General features: G+C 36.2%; 1 protein-coding gene across 3 annotated transcripts in view; it reads right to left on the reverse strand.

Moving 5' to 3' along the window:
- Window positions 1-22,902, reverse strand: part of nAChRalpha4 (nicotinic acetylcholine receptor alpha4) — a 903,209-nt gene that overhangs the window by 29,377 nt on the left and 850,930 nt on the right. For all 3 annotated transcript variants that reach the window (XM_081748799.1, XM_081748797.1, XM_081748798.1), the window contains one exon: window positions 10,827-10,973. In XM_081748799.1, coding sequence (XP_081604925.1) covers window positions 10,827-10,973 — 147 coding nt within the window. The remainder of the gene's footprint in view (window positions 1-10,826; window positions 10,974-22,902) is intronic.

The following is a 22,902-nucleotide window of genomic DNA, read 5'->3' on the forward strand; positions in this document are numbered from 1 at the left end:
TGTCACTAAGAGTGGATTTAGCTAATGCCAGATGTCTCGCGACTGTGTGTACAGAAATGGTCGGTTATGTTGTGAATTTTCGGCGCACCTTATCCATAACTGATGTCGTTGATTTACATTAGGTCATCTTGTAACCTCTTTATATTCGGCCGTTTCTGTAGCTCGAAAACTTCCAGTATTTTGCGTGTTATTTGTGGAAGTTTGTCTTCCTTTGCGAAGTGAACGACAGTGCTTCCTTGATTACAACTACTGGTATTTGTGTAACACTGCACTACCTTCTTCGCAAAGTCATCTTTTGACGCTATATTTCATATATTTGTTTGCACTGCACTGACTGCCACATCTTCATCCACTCTCGCTGACTCACTCCGCACTGGTTGATCATCATTGCAATCAATAGATGTCACCACAGACTGTTTCAAAGCGCACTCTATTTCTCGAACATGCTTTAATGCTAAACTGATAGCGATATTACTTTTATCAAGTGGTGAAGAAAAACTTTTAAACGAATTCACAATTGCTTTTTATACGTAGTACATGTAATATATAAAGATGGCATTTTTCAGGAAAACTGCACGTAATCAGGGCCGGATTTAGACATAGGTCACATGGGCCTGGGACCAGGGCGGCAAATTTGAGTAGCGGCATTAAAAAAAATAATCAAAAACCGACAAAACTCTTGAAAATATTATTTCACCAACGACTCAATAAAATAAGCGAAAGCCATTTTTAATGGCCGTGACTACGATAATATTGTAGCAGCTTAGTCGTAGCAAATATTGTCATAAGTCAGTTGGTTATTATGGTGGTTTGATCAGTTGTCAGTGGTTCTGCTGAAAAGGGCGGCAGTTGGCAGTTCGACACTGATACTTTCACAAATTGGTGTATATTTATTTATTCAACAAATGCCAGATACAGCCCGGAGGCCATTTTACACTATATATATAACAACAAGGGAAAGAAATAGGGAAAATCCCAGTTAGGATGGTCAACGATGATGATCGAACCCACGACCTTCCAAATGCGAACCCAACGCTCTACTAACAGACCTATTTCGCTCAGTTTGAAGCAGTATGGCCTACATTAGCACCATTTTTGCTTCGGAAAGGAAAAACAGTTACATTTATTTAAATCACTGTTCTTAAGAAAAGAAAGACATTCTTGAACGTGATGAAACGTAGTTATTTAGTCCCTTTCTCTACAGCCGTCGACGTATAGTTGTCGCGGACAATCGTCCGATAATGCATCAAATATGACCGGAATATATTCTGGGTTACAAGGTAGATTAAAAGAAACAAATCCATTGATATTTTATGTGCCATTGCCATGCTCTGCCTATTTCCTTAATTTGGTAGGATCTGGTGCGGCAGAATGTTGTTATATCTCCAAATCATTTTTTGACTTGTTACGAGAAGTCTATATTTTTCTTCTTCGGCCCATCGATGGAATATTTTAGAATCATTTTTCAAGCCTGACAATAAGAACATTTCCATCAAATCACTGAGCATAAGAAGATGGTCGCCGGGAAAGACGCATGCAAAAGCTTCAACGGAGATTTTGAGGTAATTGCAAAGACTCTCAAATGTATGATTCTCAGCTAAGGTGAAAATGAAAAAACCAGGGCCGCAACTAGGGGGGGGCAGAGGGGGCACGTGCCCCGGGCGCGTGGTTGGAGGGGGCGCCAGAAAGAAGATAGTATATCAATTGTTTTAAAAATCGCACCCTTTCCCTTGAGGAACTTATTCTAGAGGTTAAAAGATATCAAAAGTTTACTTGGCCTTTTCCATGGAACCTCTTTTAGAGAGGGAGAGAGAGTCTCATCTAAATAGGTGTAATGTCATACATTAAAAACCTAATATTGCATGCATTTGTTCTTTTGGGCGACCACAGAGAGTCCGCCCCCCTTTCCTTTTCCTACCACAAGGAGCTGTTTGTCTGTATAATCCCATTGAGTTGAGTTGATTTTGAGTTTAACGTTCCTTTCAGCAGCAAGGTTATATGAGACGTGGACCTACTGATTAACGTGGAATCCGAACCACATGAGCTCCCGCCAGGAATCGAACCCGGGTCTCCCACGCCAAAGGCGCGTACGCTAACCGCTTAGCCCCGAAGAAGCTCTATAATTCCATTGGGAACAGCTCTGAAGTTTAAAACGCTGTTATCAATAGGGGCGGGGGCGAAAAGTTACCGATTTTTGTTGCTTGCTGGTAGTTGAAGAGTTTAGCTCAGACGCGCCCCCTGTAATGTTACGCAATTGCTGTAATGTTTTTAAACTAGAGGGCAGTTTTGTAGCAAAAAAGATAAGTTATACGCCTCAGTGTATTTAATTGTTTCTTGTACGCCTACCAAGAGATTTTGCGAGTGAAGGCTGTATGAAGTTTTATCTATTAGTTTTGCTTGAGAGCTTTTCGAGGCATTTTGAATTGTTATCTATCAGTCCAACTTATGCTTTATTATGCTTTATTGTTAATTTCAATCATTGTTTTACATTAATCGTGTATAATGTATAATATTTACTATACATTAAATAATCTAAATATCTTGATCTATTTATTAATATTTTATGAAGCAATTTCTTTCATATTTAATGAACTTTCTAGTTAATGCACTGTAAAGAGATATGCTTTGCTCGAATCAGTTTTTTCTATCACTTGTGTGCACCTTAGAGGTGCATATATACAGAAAGAGAAAGTATACAAAAAGGTGCAAAAAAACTACAGAAAGTGCTCAAGTTCGAGAGGTACACATAACAATATAGTGTGGAGTTCTTGTGTGCTTCATTGTTGATGGAAAGTTTTCTTTTCTTCTTTTCTCCACATCAAAGGATTACACCGAAAAATTTACAGAAATAAAAATAAGCTTTTCATTGTTGCATTGTTATGTTCTCAATGATTTTGCATTGTAAATATTTTTTTAAAAATATTAATATAGTATATGTTAAACTTGCAGTTAAATAGAATTTCCAAGAATTATGGTATATATTTTAAATTATGCTTTATTTTCTAAAATTATGCTTTATTATTCTTTAAAGTTAGTTTCTTTTGGACCTTTAGACAACCACACCCATGTTCAAGGTACCAACCATATGTCTAAATTGCTATTATGCTTTTTATGCTTTTGGGTTGCTCTATTTATAATATACCAGATATTTTCAAGTTTATTTTGTATTGTTTTTATATTTTTAAATGAAAGCTTATGTACAAAATTATTTTTGGGTTTATTAGAACTAAATGTTATTTCAATTATAACTTTATGATGTACTAGATATTTTCTAGTTTATTTTGTATTAGTTTCTTATTTTAATATGAAAGCGTATGTTCATAATTATTCTTCGGGTTATTAAAACTAAATGCGTTATTTCAATTAATAATTGTATAATGTGGCAGATATTTTCTAGTTCATTTTGTTTTTATTTCTTCATACAACATTAAAACAAAATGTATGTACAATATTATTCTTAAAACTTGTGAGCACATAACGAATGTAATATATTTTTGTGGTTAAAGTAAGTTTGATTAAAGTACTTAAAAATCGACATAACTGGTTTCATTAAGAATGTTATTTACAGTTGCAGTCCATAAGTAAGTGATACTTTTCGACTAAACCTGGGGGGGGGGGCGCCGAATTGTTTGTTTGCCCCGGGTGACAGAAACCCTAGTTGCGGGCCTGGAAAAAACAAAGACCAAAGCTAAACAGCTTTTAAGAAAATATGTTTCTGCTGAAACTTCGTTTATGGCTGCCTAATGGGGAGACATGCTTAGTAGATTTAATTTTGTGAGTGAAAATATACAATTGCACTGTAGCTACAGTTGTGAGTCTGTACACATCTATCATTACATTTGTGGATGAACTGAAAAGTATGTTTAAATTCTATCAGATGGCTAGTGAGAAAGAACTAAAGACTGTTCTTGAAACTGATGACGAATGCATAGGAAACAGGCTTAAAAGAAGAAAAAGAATTAAATTCTTTGATGAATCAGAATCATCTGAATCAGAAGAGGAAGAGGAGATAGAAAACCCAGATCATTGTCTTCGAGAAACCTTTTTTTTTTTGTGGTCATTGACAAGCTTCTTTCCGAATTGAACAAGAGAATCGCCGTCTACAATGAATTTCTCAACAAATATTCCTTCTTAACAAATCTATGCATCTTGAGTGCCGAAGAAATCACTACAACAGCGACTTCTCTGCAGGAAGTGTATGTAGTTGACATCGAGAAATCTTCGTTCGTTGTTGAGTATCTTCATTTAGAGGAACTTTTAGCTCAAGAGAAGTTGGGAAGTGCTGAAGAAATGTCACTATCGCAACTTCACCGATTTCTCATACCGAAAAATTTTCAGGACTTATATCCTAACATAAGTATTTGCCTTAAAGTGTTTTTATGTACACCAGCAATTAACTGTGTGGTGGAAAGATCATTTTCCACACTCTCAAGAATCAAAAACTATTTGAAATCTACTCTTTCTCAGAAGAGACTGGTTCATTCAGCTGTTTTAGCTCTCGAAAATGTCTTGACTGTTAAACTTTATTTTGATGACGTTATTAATGATTTTGTCAATTTCAAAGCAAGACGTAAACAGTTTTGACACACAAACGTTTCAGAAACGTCATTTTGTAAATTTTTAGGTACAATAATATAACTTTTATATTATTTAAGATTGTTTTATATTTTGCCGTTTTTTACACTATGTAATGTTGAATAGGTTAGGCAGAAGCAAGGTAAGTTTTAACTGAATCTACTCCCAATGCTGGCCAGATATAGAAATTAAATTATATTACATAAAATGAGTAATAAGAAATAAGAACAATAATAACTAGTAATAGTAATAATTAGTAATAGTAATAATTATAATTTAGAAGCAAACGTAAAAGTAATATTTTAAGAAGTGGATCCAGAAGAATGGAAGTTTTGGAGAGCAATGCGATTAGTGTAGTTAGGGGCGGCAATTTCGCTAGAGCCCATGGGCTCAAAACATGGAAATCCGGCCCTACACGTAATATGAAGCAATTAATCGCAGATTCGTGTATAAAGCAACGTAAAAATTTCGTATTGTATTTGTTATGTAGATCTTGATTCAGATTTCGAACAGTTTAGCTCGTTCGCTGCCACTTGACGCCATATGATGTCATTCATACATATTGCTGCGTGCCATTGACGCCAAATGGTTTCAAGAGGTAGTTCTCATTGTAGACATTGTCTGTAAAGTGGCACGCAGGTATAGAGCTTTAATACTCTAGTGGCACATAGTGTAGAGCTGGTCATTTTCTGTAGCGTGCTTGGTTTCCGCTAGATGTAGCTAGTTTGTTGCAAAAGGCTAAATGTTGCAAAAGTGTAGGTGGCACATTGGGTCGAGGTAATGAAATCAAGGTGGCAGCGAAAGAGTTAAAGACCAAATGAGTTTCATGAACGAATTAGATATGAACTTCAAGCACCATTGTGCTTGGAAATTGTCAGCATAGGCGCCACTGTATTTAGAAATTGGTAATTCACCTAGCACACTGAAATTTTGTGAATTTCCATGCTGAAGCATGTAAGCATGTAACTAACTAACTATGGTCTATGGAACTCGGAGGTCCAATGCCGCGTTCACAAAAGCTCTCCACTGACTTCTATCCTTAACAACTGGATCCAGTTTCTACTTTGTATTCCTGTTTCTACGAGATCCATCTTAATATTGTCCTCCCATCTGCGCGCAGGTCTTCCTAGTGGTCGTTTTCCGATTGGACGTCCAATTAAGACTTTGAAAGCGTTTCTACTTTCTTCCATCCTAGCTACATGACCTGCCCACCTGAGCCTCCTTGATGACTCTAACAATGTTTGGTAAACCGTATAAATTATGTAGTTCCTCGTTATGAAGTTTCCGCCATTCCTCGTTCCCGTTCCTCTTGGGTTCGAATATTCGTCTCAGAATCTTGTTCTCAAATACTTTCAGTCTATGTTCTTTCCTCAGAGTAAGCGACCATGTTCGCAACCATACAGAACAACAGCAATCTCTTTGTAAAAGGGAGCAGCAGAGAAATAATCAGAAAATACATGAGTTTCTTTTGTGCCCAACCATAGGGAAAAAATGAAAATAGAAAAAATTATTTTCAAAACCTTAAACATGTAATATTTTGTAGAATTATTCTGATAAGACAAATTATATTTCTATAGTTTTAAAATATCTCTTCCGCTCCTATAATTGGGAAGCATTTTACTCGGTTATAAAATGCGTGAATACAATTAAGTGAAATAGAAGCTCACTTCCATGTGCAGTGTCAGTATCTCATTTCGTCAGAGATTCACAACATTGCCTTATCAATCGCTTTATCCGAGTATCAATTTCTCCCTATCTTCTTTTACTCAATATCGTAGAGCAACATGACAAAAACTTATTTTGTTTTTCTGCAAAAGGAGAGAACGAATGTATTTTTCTTCGCTTTAGAGGGAGAGAGAGAAAACCATGGTTTGAGTTATCGGATTCTTGTCTTGAGTCCATTTAGAAAGTTGTTTATTTTTCAGTGGAAGAAAACGGAATGGGGAAGATGGAAGGAAGGAATGAAGAGGAAAGAGATAGAGATCAGATGCCATTACAGAAACACGAAGAGGAAAGTGAATGATAGGATATAGATAGATATACAGCTTTTCTTTCTCCTTCCCATATCATTTTTTTTATTTCTCTTCTTCCATTGCTTTGTTTGCGTAGCTTTTAGCAATCCAGCTTCTTTTTGCTAATATTACACGTTGTCAAACATTGCTACCAGATTTCATTTTAGATTTTGTTTGTGTTACGGAGTTTTCAATTATTTTTTTGTTTTTTCTTTTCTAAATATTGTTTTCCTTTGTTTCTGTAAAGAAACTGACGGAATGATAAAAAAAAAAAGAGAAAGAGAGAGAAATAGTATGTACCTCGAAAGAAATGTGAAGCTCAGTGTGACAACTCGATGATTGTTTATCTTAATACTGAATGATTCCTTAATGAAAATCAGAATTCAAAGCTTCAGTTGCTATGTCTCGTTTGTTCGTTTGTTTGGTTGTATTTTAAAAGTTTCGGATCACTTGCCAGTGTCGAAGCTATCTCAAACGTGAACCTACAATTTAAGGTGAAATTCGAATCACCATAACGAGTTCAATGCTCTTCCGCCGGGAAATGAACCTGGAATCAGGTCCGGCCGCAGGCAATTTGCCGCCCCGTGCCATAGCATCATTTACCGCCTCCCTCTTTCTCAAGCAATCTTAAGATTTTTCATCCCGGCGAAATTAAAATACCGCTAATTTTACAGTAATTATGTGATATCTTGAAATAGATAAAAGATAACTGAAATATGGAACAAGAGCGCCCTAGACAATATTATTTTGCGTGAGGTACCGTTATCACAAGTCACCTAGTGGCTTTCCGTTTCCAGCTGTTTAGAAACGCGAAAATAAATGCCGATTTTAAAAATGGCTCGAAATCGAAAGCAGATAAGTGATTCGTGATAACGGTTTTTCATGTAAAATAATATTGTCTAGGGCGCTCTTGTTCCATATTTCGATTATCTTTTATCTATTTGAAGATATCACATAATTACTGTAAAATTAGCGGTATTTTAATTTCGCCGGGATGAAGACTCTTAAAAGCAACGATTTTAAGTGTGCTATCCTATCATGAACAACGAAGGGAAGGGAAAGAGCACTCGCATTCAAAAAGGCCTAAACGCTACAAATGCAATTTCGTTGTGTCTGTTTCTCTCTTTAAATAGCCTAATAACACATAACTACTTATAAACTTTACACTGACGCATATCCTTTTAATCTACTCAGTGACATTTATCGATTGGTATTTGTTTCATCCTTGGCACAGGGGTGCATCCACGGGAGGTCCCGGTCCTGAGGAAAAAATCTTCCTAATTTGACTAACATTTGTGCACTTTCTTAACATAACTATACTTGTTTAACAAAGAAATGTTTGATGTGGCCTAAAGATTTGATTTTATTCCTCATCTGTACTCTTCCCAGGGCATTTTTAAGCTACCTTTTTGTATCCAAATGGATACCTAGACCCAGCCCTTGGATATCCAGGCCCAGCAGTTTGGATAGCCTACTCAGTGCACTTCATAAATCTTTAAATTACAGGAATACTTGAACAATAAATTACTTGAATTACTATCAAATATACTTTAGTTTTGTGACTATATGTATGAGCTTGTATTCTATGTATAGGTATAAACAGTGGCGTATTTACGATTTTGTTTCGGGAGGGTTTTTTCTAACTTTCGGGGGGGGGGGGCTTTGCCTGGAAATGTGAAAATTCTGCAAGATATTTCATTTACTTTACTATACAAAGTAAGATTTCGGGGGGGGGCTTAAGCTCGGAAGCCACCCCCCTAAATACGCCACTGGGTATAAAATTGGAGAGCTTCATTCTTGAAATTTCAGATATTCCTCTTTCCCTCGTTTCGCGTATTCATTTGTCATTTGTCTACCTCCAGATGATAGCATTTTCATTCTACTCTGTTCCGACTAAAGAGGTAGAAAGGTTGAAGCCGAATTCTCACATGTAACGGTCCAAATTACATTTGGCTTATATACCTTTTGAATAGTCTCTGAGAGAAAATAACAGAAGAAAACAACTAGCTATTTGGATATTAATTTATAAATGGAACTTATCTTTAGTTTACAACACTGTTTTGGTTCGTTACAATTAAGACTCATTGTTTCTGATAAAATATTGTGAAGAGAACTTTTACACTTTTGGGGAACACTTTGCGTTGAGACGATAGCCAGTTGTGTTTCTGATCTAGCAACCTTAGATCGAAAATGTCAAGATATACTGTAGAGCAAGAAGATGATCCTGATTCAGTGTGTCGACGCCAATGACTTTTTAGTGAAAATCTCTTATGCGCACGCCGTATGATTAATGTGGCTATGTGAAGTCAAAGCCAGGATTGTTATCTGGCCAGAAATTTTTCCTTTTCTTTGGTAATTTTACGATCAGTGAGATGCTGCAAAATGATTGAAAGTCGCGACAGTTAAATTGTAAAAAGAATTCCGCATGTTACAAAGCGTAACAAATTGTAAACCTTTTTCATGCTCTGTAGAGTTATATAATTAATGGACTGTCCTAACAGTATCTAATTTCGAAATCTCTAATACACCGCATGCATTCTCTTTTCATAGGAAAAGTAGGTCTACATGCAAAATGAAGCACTTCTCAAGTGGAAGCGAAAAACGGAGAGAGAAGGAGCGAAAGTTGCTTCAACAAACAGGAAGTGCCAAAGATCAGTAAAAGTTGATAAGTTATTTCTCTGCTACTACACCAGATGACCCAGGATCAATTCATGCAACTCATGTCCATCAGTATCAATCGCACGAGACGTGGAAATAGTAGAATTGTAATTGCTGAAAATAAGTTGGAGAGGATCGTTGACCATTTAGACTCGAGTGCGCACAAAGCTGGTGCAGAAGCGAAGAAGCTGCAAGAATCCTGGGCAACATTTTCCTACACAACCTTGGGCCAGAAAGCAAAGGTACAGACTGAACAACCTAATTGCCATGTGCATTGATGTGTACAACGATTCCCTGTATGAGACATCAACAGCTCACTCCTGGCCAGCAAGATCTGTAACTCACTTGAAATCTTTGTCCATGCAGAGCAGTGAGGCACCGCAAGACAGATTCTCCATTCACCCCTTTTGATCCTGCAATTTTTGATCTTCATTACAGAAATCCTGTAGTTTATTAAGAGATGCTGGCAATAATTGCGAAGTTGGAAAAGAAAAGTTGTGCGAAAAGCTGAAGAGTGCGATTGCTATTGCTTACAGGTGGATGGCAACGGATCTGAGCCAAAATTAAAAAAGAAAACGTCCGCTCCTGTATTGATGACGATGTGTTGAATCGGAAATGAAACTGTTAGCAGAAGTCTGACAAATAAGTCATTTTGTATGTCATTATTTCAAAAGTGCGCATTATACAAAAATTCACTTTAAGAAATCTCTGTGCGTTTAAATTGTGCTGTGTGTGTCAAGGGTTCTTTTGTGCCTGGATACCCTGTAACGATTTCTTAAAAAATACACTGACTCTTCCTTATAAAAATAGTCTAACTCTATCAGATTTTCTGAAAATATAGGCGGCAGTAATTAACAATTATTTATTGTCTTTTCGGGCGCAGAATAACACAGGTTTAATATTTCATAAGCGTAAGAGACATCCCAGAAAAAAAAGAACCCCTCCCCCTCAAAAAATTGGGTGCACTCCTGCCTTGAACTATTCTCTTTCCATTAAAAATTAACAAGATTGCAGGGTTTTAATAACAGCAATCTACAAGCTGTCAAAATTGCAAACATTAAACTTTAAAATGAAACGGAACATTTTAACATTACTAGGATTGCTACATATTGAAAAATAAAATTGTAACCAACAAAGTTACAATAATAACAACAACAAAAACTATTATACAAATGTTCTCTAAATTAGTAAAACAATGGTAATACAGACAGTACTTTTTGTGCATATTTTAGTTTCTGAGATGTGAGTAATCAAAGTTGAAGATAGAACTAAATCAATGTTTCGCAAGAGAAACGATCGAATTGCTACTTACATGTTCTTGTAATAAATTTGTTACTAAACTTTAATTTCAGGTAAAAGAAAGAAAAAAATCAAACGATTGATTAATTATTTTGTAAATACACTGTTCGTTAATAATAAAGATTTGCTCCAAGTGCAACGAAGACGATTTTTCCCCCAATAAGGAAACCTGTTACTCATACTTTTGTCTATTATTCATATAAACGAAATGAAAGATTTATATTTCAATGTAATTTAAAATAAAATAAGTTAAAACTGCAATAAATGTAAAGTACTACTTACGCGTTACTTTCGAATTGGTATTGCGGACGCCTCATAACCAGTAGACGAGGCAAAATATGTATAAACACACGTTTAACCCAAGGCGCCATCTTGTGAGTCTGTGGTGAACGAAAGTGAACATTTAGAACTACAACTGTCACACATATACTGAAAAGAAGAAAAGAGAGATTCTTTAATTAAGAAAAAAAAATCTAACGTGAAACATCAAATAATATACATTTAGCAACTATACAGAACAGAACATAAATTTCAGCTTTCTAGAATATCATATAACGGGTGGCCCAAAAGCAGGTATAGCACCGTACTGATCAGCTGATTGCATTTTATATCGTTTCTTAATGTTATCAATCAGGTAGACTTAGTTTCTTTATTATTTGTTCCTAATGAATTTTTACTTACATCTTAAGCTCGGAAGAGCGGAAGCAAATAAACCCATAAATTAGAGACCTATACTTCATCAATGCAGGGGTATATACCTACTTTTGGGCCACCCTGTACATACGAAGTTGTCTATATACGTATGACTATGCTTTCAGGTGAGATTAGAGGGGAGCAAAACACACAATACTGATCCACACCTAACAAACTAAAAGAAGATAGAAACAAAGAAAGTACATAAGTAATTTCTAGTACGGATGGCCAATTCCGGAATTTTTACTTTCGGATTTCGGAAAAATTCTGGAAGTCGCAAAAATCTCGAATTTGGAAAAATCTGGAATTTAGAAAATTCCGATTTCGGAAAAAGTTCCGGATTTTTTATTTTTTCCGAATTCCTTAATTTTCTGAAATCCGAAAAGTGAAATTTCCGATTCCGGAAAATTTTGGCCATTCCTAGTTTCTAGCATCGGCACGAGAACCGTTAGGGGTAAGTAATCTTTGGCGATAACCGTTAGACAAGGTTACTATTATTTTAGCGATAACGAAGAATTGTTTTGAGGCTTGGTTACAATGACAAGAGCGTTGACCGAGACACAGAGCAGTGCAAAGTTATTATACAATTGACTCATAAAAGATGGGTAAGTTATTCGCTTCAACTTTTGAGGTATAGGGGTTTATTCTGTATTTCATTTCTACAAACTGAATTGCACGTAATGGTTTATAAATTATACTCATACTTCAAGGTCAGGTATCTCCAGTTTGTGTCTAAATTCTGTGTGCCATGAGGATAATGGATTAATTCGATATCTCGTACAGCATATTGTTAAGGAGGTTCATAAGAATGTTTAAGTATAACGATCTAAGTTTGAAGACATTTGAGAAGTTTCAACAAGGTGTACCCAACTTTCCAGTTCGTAAACGTCTGGCTTTGTGCTTCAGTTTTGAATAGCTCAATGTCCAGTTTGATCGAGCAGTTTGGGGTGTTATTTAGTTTCTCCCCCAAATCACTTGTTGTGACTCTGGCTCACTTTGTAGTGATTACAATTCGTTATTTGTATCTATGATGTAGTCATTGAAGATTTGTTATGCTATTGGATAACGTGTGTCATGTGGTTGCCCTCTGGTGTTTGAGTTTTGAAGTCGTTTGTAAATTGCCGATAGGTCTTGTTCAAGACAGTGGCAACATTTCGCGTCGTTTCCTGTGTTTAGCAGCAGCAGAAGAGGAAGTAGTTTGACGTCTGTGTTTGTTATTGTAGTTGGGACAGTGAAGGTGTTCAGGATTCATTTGACTTTTTCCTTTGTGATACGTGCAAGATGTTCGTGAAATTGCGTCTGTTACAAAGTGAGGTATTAGTGATTTTGAGGTGGTGGCAACATCGTGGACATTTTAGTCACTTCGAAATTCTGCATTCTAGGAATATGAAGTTAGAAAATCGTGACCCTGGCGCCGTGATGTGAAAAGGAGGTGTGTGGATGCATTTCATGAATTGGTTGAAGATATTAAGTATGTTTTTCTGGTTATTTTAACTTTGTTTTGTTTTTGGTGTGGTGGATTTTTTTTATATTGGTAAGTAATTTTTGTAGTATTTTGAAATTTTAATTTGTATTTGTTATTAGCATATATTTTGGAGGGGGTTGTTTCCCACAAAGTGATTCGATTGTAATTAAATTACCTGTTCTTTTTGTATGGTTTGGTTCGATATGTTTTTCTGTCTTGGAGTAATTTTTTTTAAAGTGAATTTTTGGAGGTATGTGGGGGTTCTCCTTTCGCAAGGTGTAACGAATGATTATGATGATTGTTCTTCATACCGAGAGGCGGATCTAGCCTGGGGCCTAGGCCCCGCAGTTTTTTGACTGACAAATATAATTGAAACTTTTATATTTATATTTTTGAAAGTTTATAGTAAACTCATGATATACCTATCATAGTCTGAGTTCTGAGCTTTTACCTTCTAGCTGTTCATACTGTACTTGTGCGAGTTGTCGGATCTGTTAACTTTGATTCGTAGCAATCGTTTACAACGGCTCACTGTAAGTCATAGTACCGGCTCCGGAGCTGTCAATGGATTTGGAAGAGACACTAAACACCGTCCGAAGTTTCACGAGTGGAAAATTTGACATATGCTTCTAAAGGTCGATCAGCGAAACTAAATTCAACCAAACGGGAAATAGTCTTCTGTCTATGTTCTATTGAATGTGGACAAGTGGACATACATGCATATTTCAACAAGAACAACAATTTCAATATAAGTCACTACATTTAGCTACTGTATATAGGCACCAAAGGATGGATATAAATTACCTTTGATTTCTACGTTACAACAGATGCTTTAAGTTACATATATTTTCGTGTGACTACTTCTAGAAAAATGTTTAGCAAAGTGTGTACTGAGAATCCTGTAAACGTAGTATTTTGGTTTTATGTTAGGCATAAAAATAAATAATTCTCTGTGAATAACGACAGATAACACCCGCAGCTATCACCCACACCACCTACTGATCACAGTACACTTACTAATGTAACATTATTATTATTATTATTATTATTATTATTATTATTATTATTATTATTATTATTATTATTATTATTATTATTATTATTATTATTATTAGGCTAAAGTATTCTACCTCTCGGCAGGTCCTGGTACATTTTTTCTTTCTTAATTTTAGATTTGGGTCTGGAAATGTTTCTTCCACGTTTTCCGATCTTCACCTTCCTCTTTTAACTCCCAATATTTTTTTTTCTGTTTCTCAAATCATCGTGGCTAGAAGTGTCCTCTTCTCTCATATCCATTTTAAAGCATCTTCATTTGTTCCTCTCTCTCTGTCCATTTTATCTTTTTCATCTTCCTCCAATACACATTTCGAAGCTCTCTAAACATTTCTTTAGGCGGCAGTAACATTATAGTAAGGTAATACTGGCCTTTAGAATGATTCTCAGATACATCCATTATTCCGTTTCGGAAGAACTAAAGCTCACGTCAATGGTAAAAATGCCTATATTTGGATTAATTTCTAATTGCTTATTACATTGAATTGAGGAAGTGGTATTCAATGACACTATTGTTAAAGATATAAATTTGTGAACGAGAAAAATTATATCAAAGTTGTGATGTACAGTATATCTATTTAGTTTACACATTTATATAACGTTAACCGATAAATTTCTTATGCGTACTCAATACCTCAATACAAGAAGAAAAGTTTATCTGCTACTTTGGTCGTAAAAGTCAAATTATATCGAAGATGGGATCAATTTAATAGAGATAAACACTCTACGACAATTTCTATTAATACCTTAAGTTAGTCCGATGTCCATTAATTAGGCGTTTCGAACCAAAGTCACAGACAAACTTTTTTCTTCTGTTGATGTTTTGAACATATATTAGAAATTTGTCAATTTATTCCCGGAATACCTTGAATTTTTATCTCATCTTTTATTTTAGTCGTGACTCCCATAAATAATGTCTAAAAATAGTCTTATTGCAGTCTCATTAGTGTAGAAAAAATTAGAAATTTATTCAGGCTTGGACAACCATTGAAATGAGCGACAGTTCTTTGTTGCGCAAATATTGCATAATTGTGAAGAGTTTGTTTTAAAATTTATATATAAAAGAGTAAAATTAAAAGTTAAGACTTTATAGTATTCTCAATCATATATTTTGCAATTTACTTTCACATTCTATCATAGTACCTCAAGAATACCAGAGTTCATACGAGAGTTCTACCTTATTTCTAGTCTCCTGGGCAACAAGTTGTTGTTCCAACGCTTTGGTTCGTAATAAGCTTGATAGAATAATATTTTAATAGCTACTTTTGAAATTTTTTTTTTCAAAACGATTTTGAGAGTTTTATTTTTATAGTTATTTCCAGGTGAATAGTGGTTATTGTGTAAATTTTGAAACATGAATACTTTTTGTACTGAGAACGAAAAGTGTGCTGAGTGAATCATCTTCGTCACTGTTACAACTGGATTATCACGAGTTGTTAGTGGTTTAGTGTTAGCGCGGAAGAGTTTGAAAGGAAAATAAATAAAATCGAAAAAAAAAAACAGTGGAAACATATTTAAGCAGAGTGAAGACGTAACCTGTTATTTTCTTTATAAGAGAGGAAGGGGAGGAGACTCAAACTAAGAATTGTCTAAGGCCACAAGACGTCTAAATCCCTCACTAATTATTACATTGTTTCGATTACAGTAACGGCCTATAGATAATTGGGACTGTATCGTCTCGAAAGGTAGGACCTATCGTAAAAGTGACCTCGTCTCGGAAAGTATGTAGATTCCTATATGTTAGAGCAGCTCCTAGAGCTCCTATATGTTTCATCCTGTATCTCGTCATGAACATTGTGTCTCGTGGGTAAACCTAGATCCCCTCCTTTCAACGCAATGTTTTCTTCACATCGGTGTTTATGTGTGCGACGGTGTCCTACTAAGTAGTCTTCATTATTTTCGTGCGCGTTTTGGTCTCCATAACAAACATTAAATTTATCATTAAACTAGCAGAACACCCGTTATTCGTACAAAGAGAATACGTTTCATTTTGGACATAAGGGTTACATAAACTGTCACCAGTCAACTTCGGGATCCCAAAACCTATGAATTCGACACTAATATCGGTCATTTTCGATCATTATATATATATATATATATATATATATATATATATATATATATATATATATATATATATCGGGTGTGCAAACTAAGTGTTACAACTCTTGGGAGGTGACTCCTGCCACTGAGACAAGAAAATAAGTTCTCTTGAACCTTCGGCTATCGGACATAGTTTCAGATCTACAAGGTGCCGAAAGCGTGGGAAAATGACTTTCGGACGCCAATAGTTCGGAAACTATCCAACGTAAAGAGGGCGGGTAAAAAATTCACTGAAGAAGTCATATCTGCTGTATTGAATTTTGCATGTTTCACAATTCTACCATGCACGCGCAAGGGATTCCCCAAAGGAACTTATGGAGTCCCGGTTAACCTGCCAAATAAAAATTGTTCTAAATGGATATGAATTGATAGGGTTTCTACCAGGTAACAATAATTCGTTTGTATTAAGTCGATAACTGGAACAAACACAAAATGGCAGATACTTTCATGCCTCTAGTGTGTGGTTGCATAATCGCCAGGAACGGATGCTGGCCAACAGTGACGTTCTGAGTATTAAGTGTAGCGAATTTGTACTTAAATGCTCTAGAAAGACATCTGGAATGTCGGTAGAGCACAGCAGATGAAGTAGGGTGATACACATATGTGGAGACACTTAACAAAAAATGCTCAGAAATGCACTCATACTAAGTAAACGTGAGTTCAAAGCGTCGGAAATGTAAGGAATAGCATCAAGAACATGAAAACCATTGCCAATTCACCAATAATATTCCCTCAAACCGATGTAATATGATGTGCACGGTCGCATACTGTGAGCGGGAGGAAGGAAGATTGCATAATATGAATGAAATTAACAAAATAATTAACATGTTAGAATGGAAATGTGGGAGGATACTTTATATGTATACTAAAAATTACTTTAAATTAATGCAACCTCCAGTCACAAAGTTAATTTACTAAATTTAGTTCAGTCGGTAGAGTCTTAAGTTCAATGAAATTAAAATTTTGAAAAGTAAAACAAGATTTGCTTTAGCATGAAACTCTAAGTTTCAGGTAATCTGTGGTTTTAACACCCATCCTGCATGTGAAAGATACCCAAAATACGCACATCGCTTTCACGATTCCTTCATAAACCCAGCTTCTGGCCTGAAAAGGAAACAAATAGACAAAAGGGTAACACATACCTTACGGCCATACTGTAGACAAGAAAGAAGTTCAAATTTCCATTGGTAATCCTTTTTAATGCACCACTTCAATATTTCAGATGCACAGAATATTGTGTTTTACAGTAGCACACGCGCGCGCACGGTCTCGCAATGAGACCAGAAAAAAAATTTTACTAAAAATATTTCTCTTTGAAAATTTTATCAAACTTTCTGAGCTCTCATTTTTAATTGTTCGTGCACGGTTTTGTATTTGCGCCGATATCTTCTCACTTGCAGTGTCTCTGCATCTCACTACGGTTTACACTTCCCTGTAGTATTTCTTCCGTTTTCGGCGACCATTCTCCGTCTTCTCCTGTCGTGCTGCTAGGCTCTTCCACCAGTCGTACTCCCTCTAACTTTGGAGTTCTGCTGCATTAACGGCGGTTCTATGGGTAGACCTCTGTGTGATGGGACTAGTGAATAGCTGTATATATGCTGAAAGTTCACACTAGCCTGTCATTATATGGTGCACTGAAATTATATTGCACTAAACGCGCCTAAGTTATACAAGCGTAAAGGCTCAGTCTCTTGTATTAAACGGCATTTAAATACACTGCACGGTATTTTAGTATTGGTGATTGCCTAAAGAGTCAGGCGTAGAGTTTGTTTTTACCAATACTGTGCCTAACTGCAAACAAAATTAACATGTGATACGGCGTATGACATAATACTGCCAACGTTACTACTTGTGCGAAGCACTTCACAAAATATACGTGGAAGCATTGTCTCTTCACACTAGTAACACTTAGTAAATGTTTTAATTAATGTAAAATCACTTTGCAGACATTTCCGCAAACCGCACTTTGGTAAATGTTAGTAGTACCTCCTACGCTCTCATTCTACCAAAAGAATATGAGTTCAGCGTTAACGAAGATAAACTAGCGGTAAATTAGTGCTTAGTGCACATTTAATATAACACACGCACTATGTATATGGTTTGAAACTAAAACACTGACATGTTCAACACATATCTGAACACAACGAATGTCGATTATAAAGTTTCAAGTAACTGGCGGTAAAAACAATAACTCCGACTTTCGTGTCCGATGTACACGATTCACGATCCAAGAAGCAACTGTCCTCCTGGTTGTGTCCCGTAATGTTTTATTCTCCTCCAGGTTCATTGTTCGCTCCAACTTTGGGTTGGGCCAAACCATTATAGCCCGTTACACCTGAAATAGGTGTGGGAGGTATTTCACTCACCTGTAGGCTTCCCATGACCTAGATATTTCGGTAGTCAACACTTTTTTATATTCTTTTGCAATTTGTAATTCACTTCAATTACATCGTTGATAGTCACTATGCGTGTTAGATAGCTTATTTATCAAGCTTTCATTTAGTGTATGCCACTCACTAACACTGTGCTGTATATAATAGAAAAATTAAAATAAACAACCAAAATTATTAACACTTGATCACTTGACAGGTTTACGTACACAACTTGACAAGTGGTACCACCTAGTGGCGACACCGGTAACTGTTTGTCCAAGTGACATTGAATATTGCAAATTTCTGAAACTGATGCATTGAAGGATTATGCTTATTATTTGATTACTCATATTAATCACACAATTTAAATAAACTACACAAAATGCTAACATATGGAATGAAACCTAAACAAGGCTGTCGTAGCCTGACACATAAAAATAAGCATGATAAAACTATTTGAGAGTTCTCTTCTCTCTTGCAACAGTAGTGCATTTCGTCAAGGTTTAAAAAAAACTGAGGTGTGTGTTCGTCTTTTGAATACTTCCCACAACCATCAACTAGGTCCATAACTGCGATTAGTACAAGCCATTTGTAGTAATCAAAATATATATCGAGCTAAGTATATCTAAAACTACGGGAACACCCAGAAAGTTTATTTACATAACATCACACATACTATTATAACAAATCATGTATCAGCGGAGCAGACGATACAATCTTTTAACAGAGACATCTTGCGGATGTAACTGTACTGCTACAAACAGAGTTCTAGACGACTACCACTATGACTCAAGTGGACTCGTCCACAATTTTAAATTTGTCAACTTCCCTTTCTCTGACGATAGTTCGTTGACCAAGCGACGCTTCTAGAGACTAACATGCTAAAAGTAGGTGTGTCTTGAAAAACTAACACCTCTTTGTATCCTGGATTCTCTCATAGATACGCTAAAAATTTTATGATTTTGAAAGCATTGTATTTGTGGACTCAGTGTCTCTATAGTGGCAGTGTATGCTCCTACCTACAACTACCCTAGGAATTGAGACTAGCTATCCATATATGCGAAAACTGGAGCTCATAGGTATTCTACCCATATAAAGATGGTTACCTTGATTCCTATATCTTCCAACGACGTGGGAGACCAAGGCTCCGTTAGGAACACAGGCTTTCTTTAAGTTTTTTTTTCTGTGAAGCCTTCGCTGCTTCTCTACCAGCAAAATAGCGTATCTAAACTATCGAATATTCTGTCTTCTTTGAAGTCAATATTAAATAATATTAAAATATCATTGCTCCACTCTGATGTCTCGTCCTGGTGTTATTCAATGTTCAAATTACATATTCAAAATAAACAATATATATACATAAAAATACCAATAAAAGATACATGCTCCCGCTGATACTTATGCAAATTCCAATAAACTTCATATGCAAATCCCTAATTAAATGGTAAAAATATTCCTACATTGACGAAAAATTTAAATATGTAAATCAAATCCAAACACAGTTCATGTGTCGTTCACAATACCAATAAGGATGCAACTGAGGCCAAATTGAAATTGTGCGAGGGTATTCACTAAGAAACTAGGTAAACTAAAGGAATGTCACTAGTGGGATCGCATGATTGATATTGAACTGTGGCCAATGTGTGTGTGGTTATCAACAGGTAGCTAATGGACAAATGGCATGTCCCACTACTGCTGGAGCACAGCCCCAGGTGCGAAAAATAGGAAAATAACGTTGTACATTCTGCTATTATATGTGGTGCATTTTTTGGTAGAACGTAACTAGAACACGATTGTATTAACGTCCCTCTTTGTTTGGGACATTGTCCCACATGCGACACATATGAAAAGAAATCTCTTAATCAATGTTTCAAATTATGATAGAGCTTGAAAATAACAAACTTGTATCATGTCCCACGTCCTCTGGGACATATAACGTACACGAAATATAGGAAAATACCTCCAGAAATTCGTATCTTACACACAGTGCACATGCCAAGACAAAGACGAAAATGAACCAATTTGGCACATGTAACACTACTGCTGGAACACCATACATGTGGAAAATAAAACGACATGAGAGATAGGAAGAAACGTCTTAAAGCTCTGATTGTTTACAACTGTGCAGTAGAAGTAACAAAATGAAACATACAAGCATGTCGGGAGGCTGTACAAGAGCGCTTGCCAAGCAAAGTGGGTACTCCTCAAAGAAATGAATACAGTGAAAGTGTGGCTCCCTTGATGCCTCAGGGCTAGAGCGCTCGCCTTCGCTCGCGTGGTCGCAGTTTCCAGTCCTACTGGGAGCCCACGGCCTCAGATTCAAGACCCGAGTAGTTATTTTCCTATTTTTCGCACGTGGGGCGGCGTCCCAGCAGTAGTGCGACACGTTGACATTTGTCCATTAGCTACATGTTGATATCCACACACAGATTGTCCACATTTCAATATCGATCATGCGATCCCACTAGTGACATTCCTTTAGTTTACCCAGTTTCTTAGTGAATCCCCTCGCACAATTTCAACCTGGCCTCAGTTGTTGCATCCTTATTGGTATGTAACAGTGCACATCATATTACATCGGTTTGAGGGAATATTAAATGGTGAATTGGCAATGGCTTTCATGTTCTTGATGCTATTCCTTACATTTCCGACGCTTTGAACTCACGTTTACTTAGTATGAGTGCATTTCTGAGCATTTTTTGTTAAGTGTTTCCACACACGTAAATCACCCTGCTTCATCTGTTGTGCTCTACCGACATTCCAGATGTCTTTCTAGAGCATTTAAGTACAAATTCGCTACACTTAATACTTAGAACGTCACTGCTGGCCAGCATCCGTACCTGGCGATTATGCAGCCACACACAACATGCATGAAGGTATCAGCCATTTTGTATTTGGTAAAGATATCGACTTAATACAAACGAATTATTGTTACCTGGTAGAAACCCTATCAATTCACATCCATTTAGAACAATTTTATTTGGCAGGTTAACCGGGACTCCCTAAGTTCCTTTGGGGAATCCCTTGCGCGTGCATGGTAGAATTGTGAAACATGCAAAATTCAATACAGCAGGTATGACTTCTTCAGTGAATTTTTTACCCGCCCTCTTTACGTTGGATAGTTTCCGAACTATTGACGTCCGAAAGTCATTTTCCCACGCTTTCGGCACCTTGTAGATCCGAAACTATGTCCGATAGCCGAAAGTTCAAAAGAACTTATTTTCTTGTCTCAGTGACAGGAGTCACCTCCCAAGAGTTGTAACACTTATTTTGCAACACCCGATATATATATATATATATATATATATATATATATATATATATATATATATATATATATATATCCCCTAAGTTGCAGAAAGCGGAACGGTAAAAACCATTCCAGGATTGAACCTTATTTATGCTGAAAATTTGATTGAGATTGATCGAGTGGTTGAAGAGTTAAGTTATATACATAGTCACTTTCATTTCTATATGTATAGATTAGCAAAATGGCAAGTTTGTGGAGAAAATAAAGGGGCAGTTTAAGAATAGATTGAACATTCTTTTGAGGGGAAAGAAACCGTCACTGACAAAAAAAAGTCAGAAGCCAATAATGAGCAGAACTGACTAAAACATTCAAAAAGTTGCTTAATTTGTCAGATTCATGGCAATTGTTCGAAATCAAGTAGACGGTGCACGAAAATGGTTAAGAAGGAGTAATTTATACAGCACTGCCTGTCACAGAGTTTTCAGCTAGTAAATAAATAACTGTACAAGAACACCCTCCTTACCCCCTGATCTGACTCCCAATAACATAACATCAAAAGAAAGGTATTGAAAAGAGACATCTTCATAACATTCAGAACATCAAGGGTAATGCAGCAAGAGCTCAGATGGACAATAGAGACAAGGACCAAAGAGTTCCAATTTTATTTATTTATTTAGTCTTATTTTACATGGCGAAGTTAAGGCTAATGCCTTGTCTCCCACTTGACCATGCAATGATCATGATCATGTAATACAATAATAATAATAAAATCTGTATAAAATTATAAAACACTCCCAATCACACACATACATACACACACACACACACACACACATATATATATATATATATATATATATACATCACATCACCTGCACACATGGATTATAACAAATAACTGCATAATATAGTTACATTTATTTAATGAACAAAAAGAACAAAATAAAAATCAGCATTTATTCAGATATTAGTAAGCCTTGATAGACTTATGGAGGATCTGCTCAACCGACTTTTTAAATAGATTGATTGTTTGAGATTGCCTTGTGTTGGATGGGAGGTCATTCCACACACGAATAGTGGGTGCAAAGAACGCATTTGAGTAGAACTTTGACGAATGCAGGGGAAGAGAAAGGAGTTTATTTACACCTGATCTTGTATTGTGATCGTGGTGAGCATTTAGTGGTTGCAAGCGTTGAAATAAGTAGGAAGGTTGTTCAAACCGCAAAGCCTTAAAGAGAAGTGTGAGTCGATGCAAATAACGTCTATCGGCAAAAGGCCCAGCTTTCTGTAGTATGGAGTTAAATGATTTGATCGTTTGAGATTATAAGCAAACCGTATACAGGCATTTTGGATACGTTGCAAACGATACACTAATTCTTCATTTAAGTCTGATAGAGCTACATCACAATATTCAAGGTGAGG

The sequence above is a fragment of the Thermobia domestica genome, chromosome 2 (genome assembly GCF_964235325.1).
Source record: "Thermobia domestica chromosome 2, izTheDome1.hap1.1, whole genome shotgun sequence".
Classification (NCBI taxonomy): Eukaryota; Metazoa; Arthropoda; class Insecta; order Zygentoma; family Lepismatidae; genus Thermobia; species Thermobia domestica.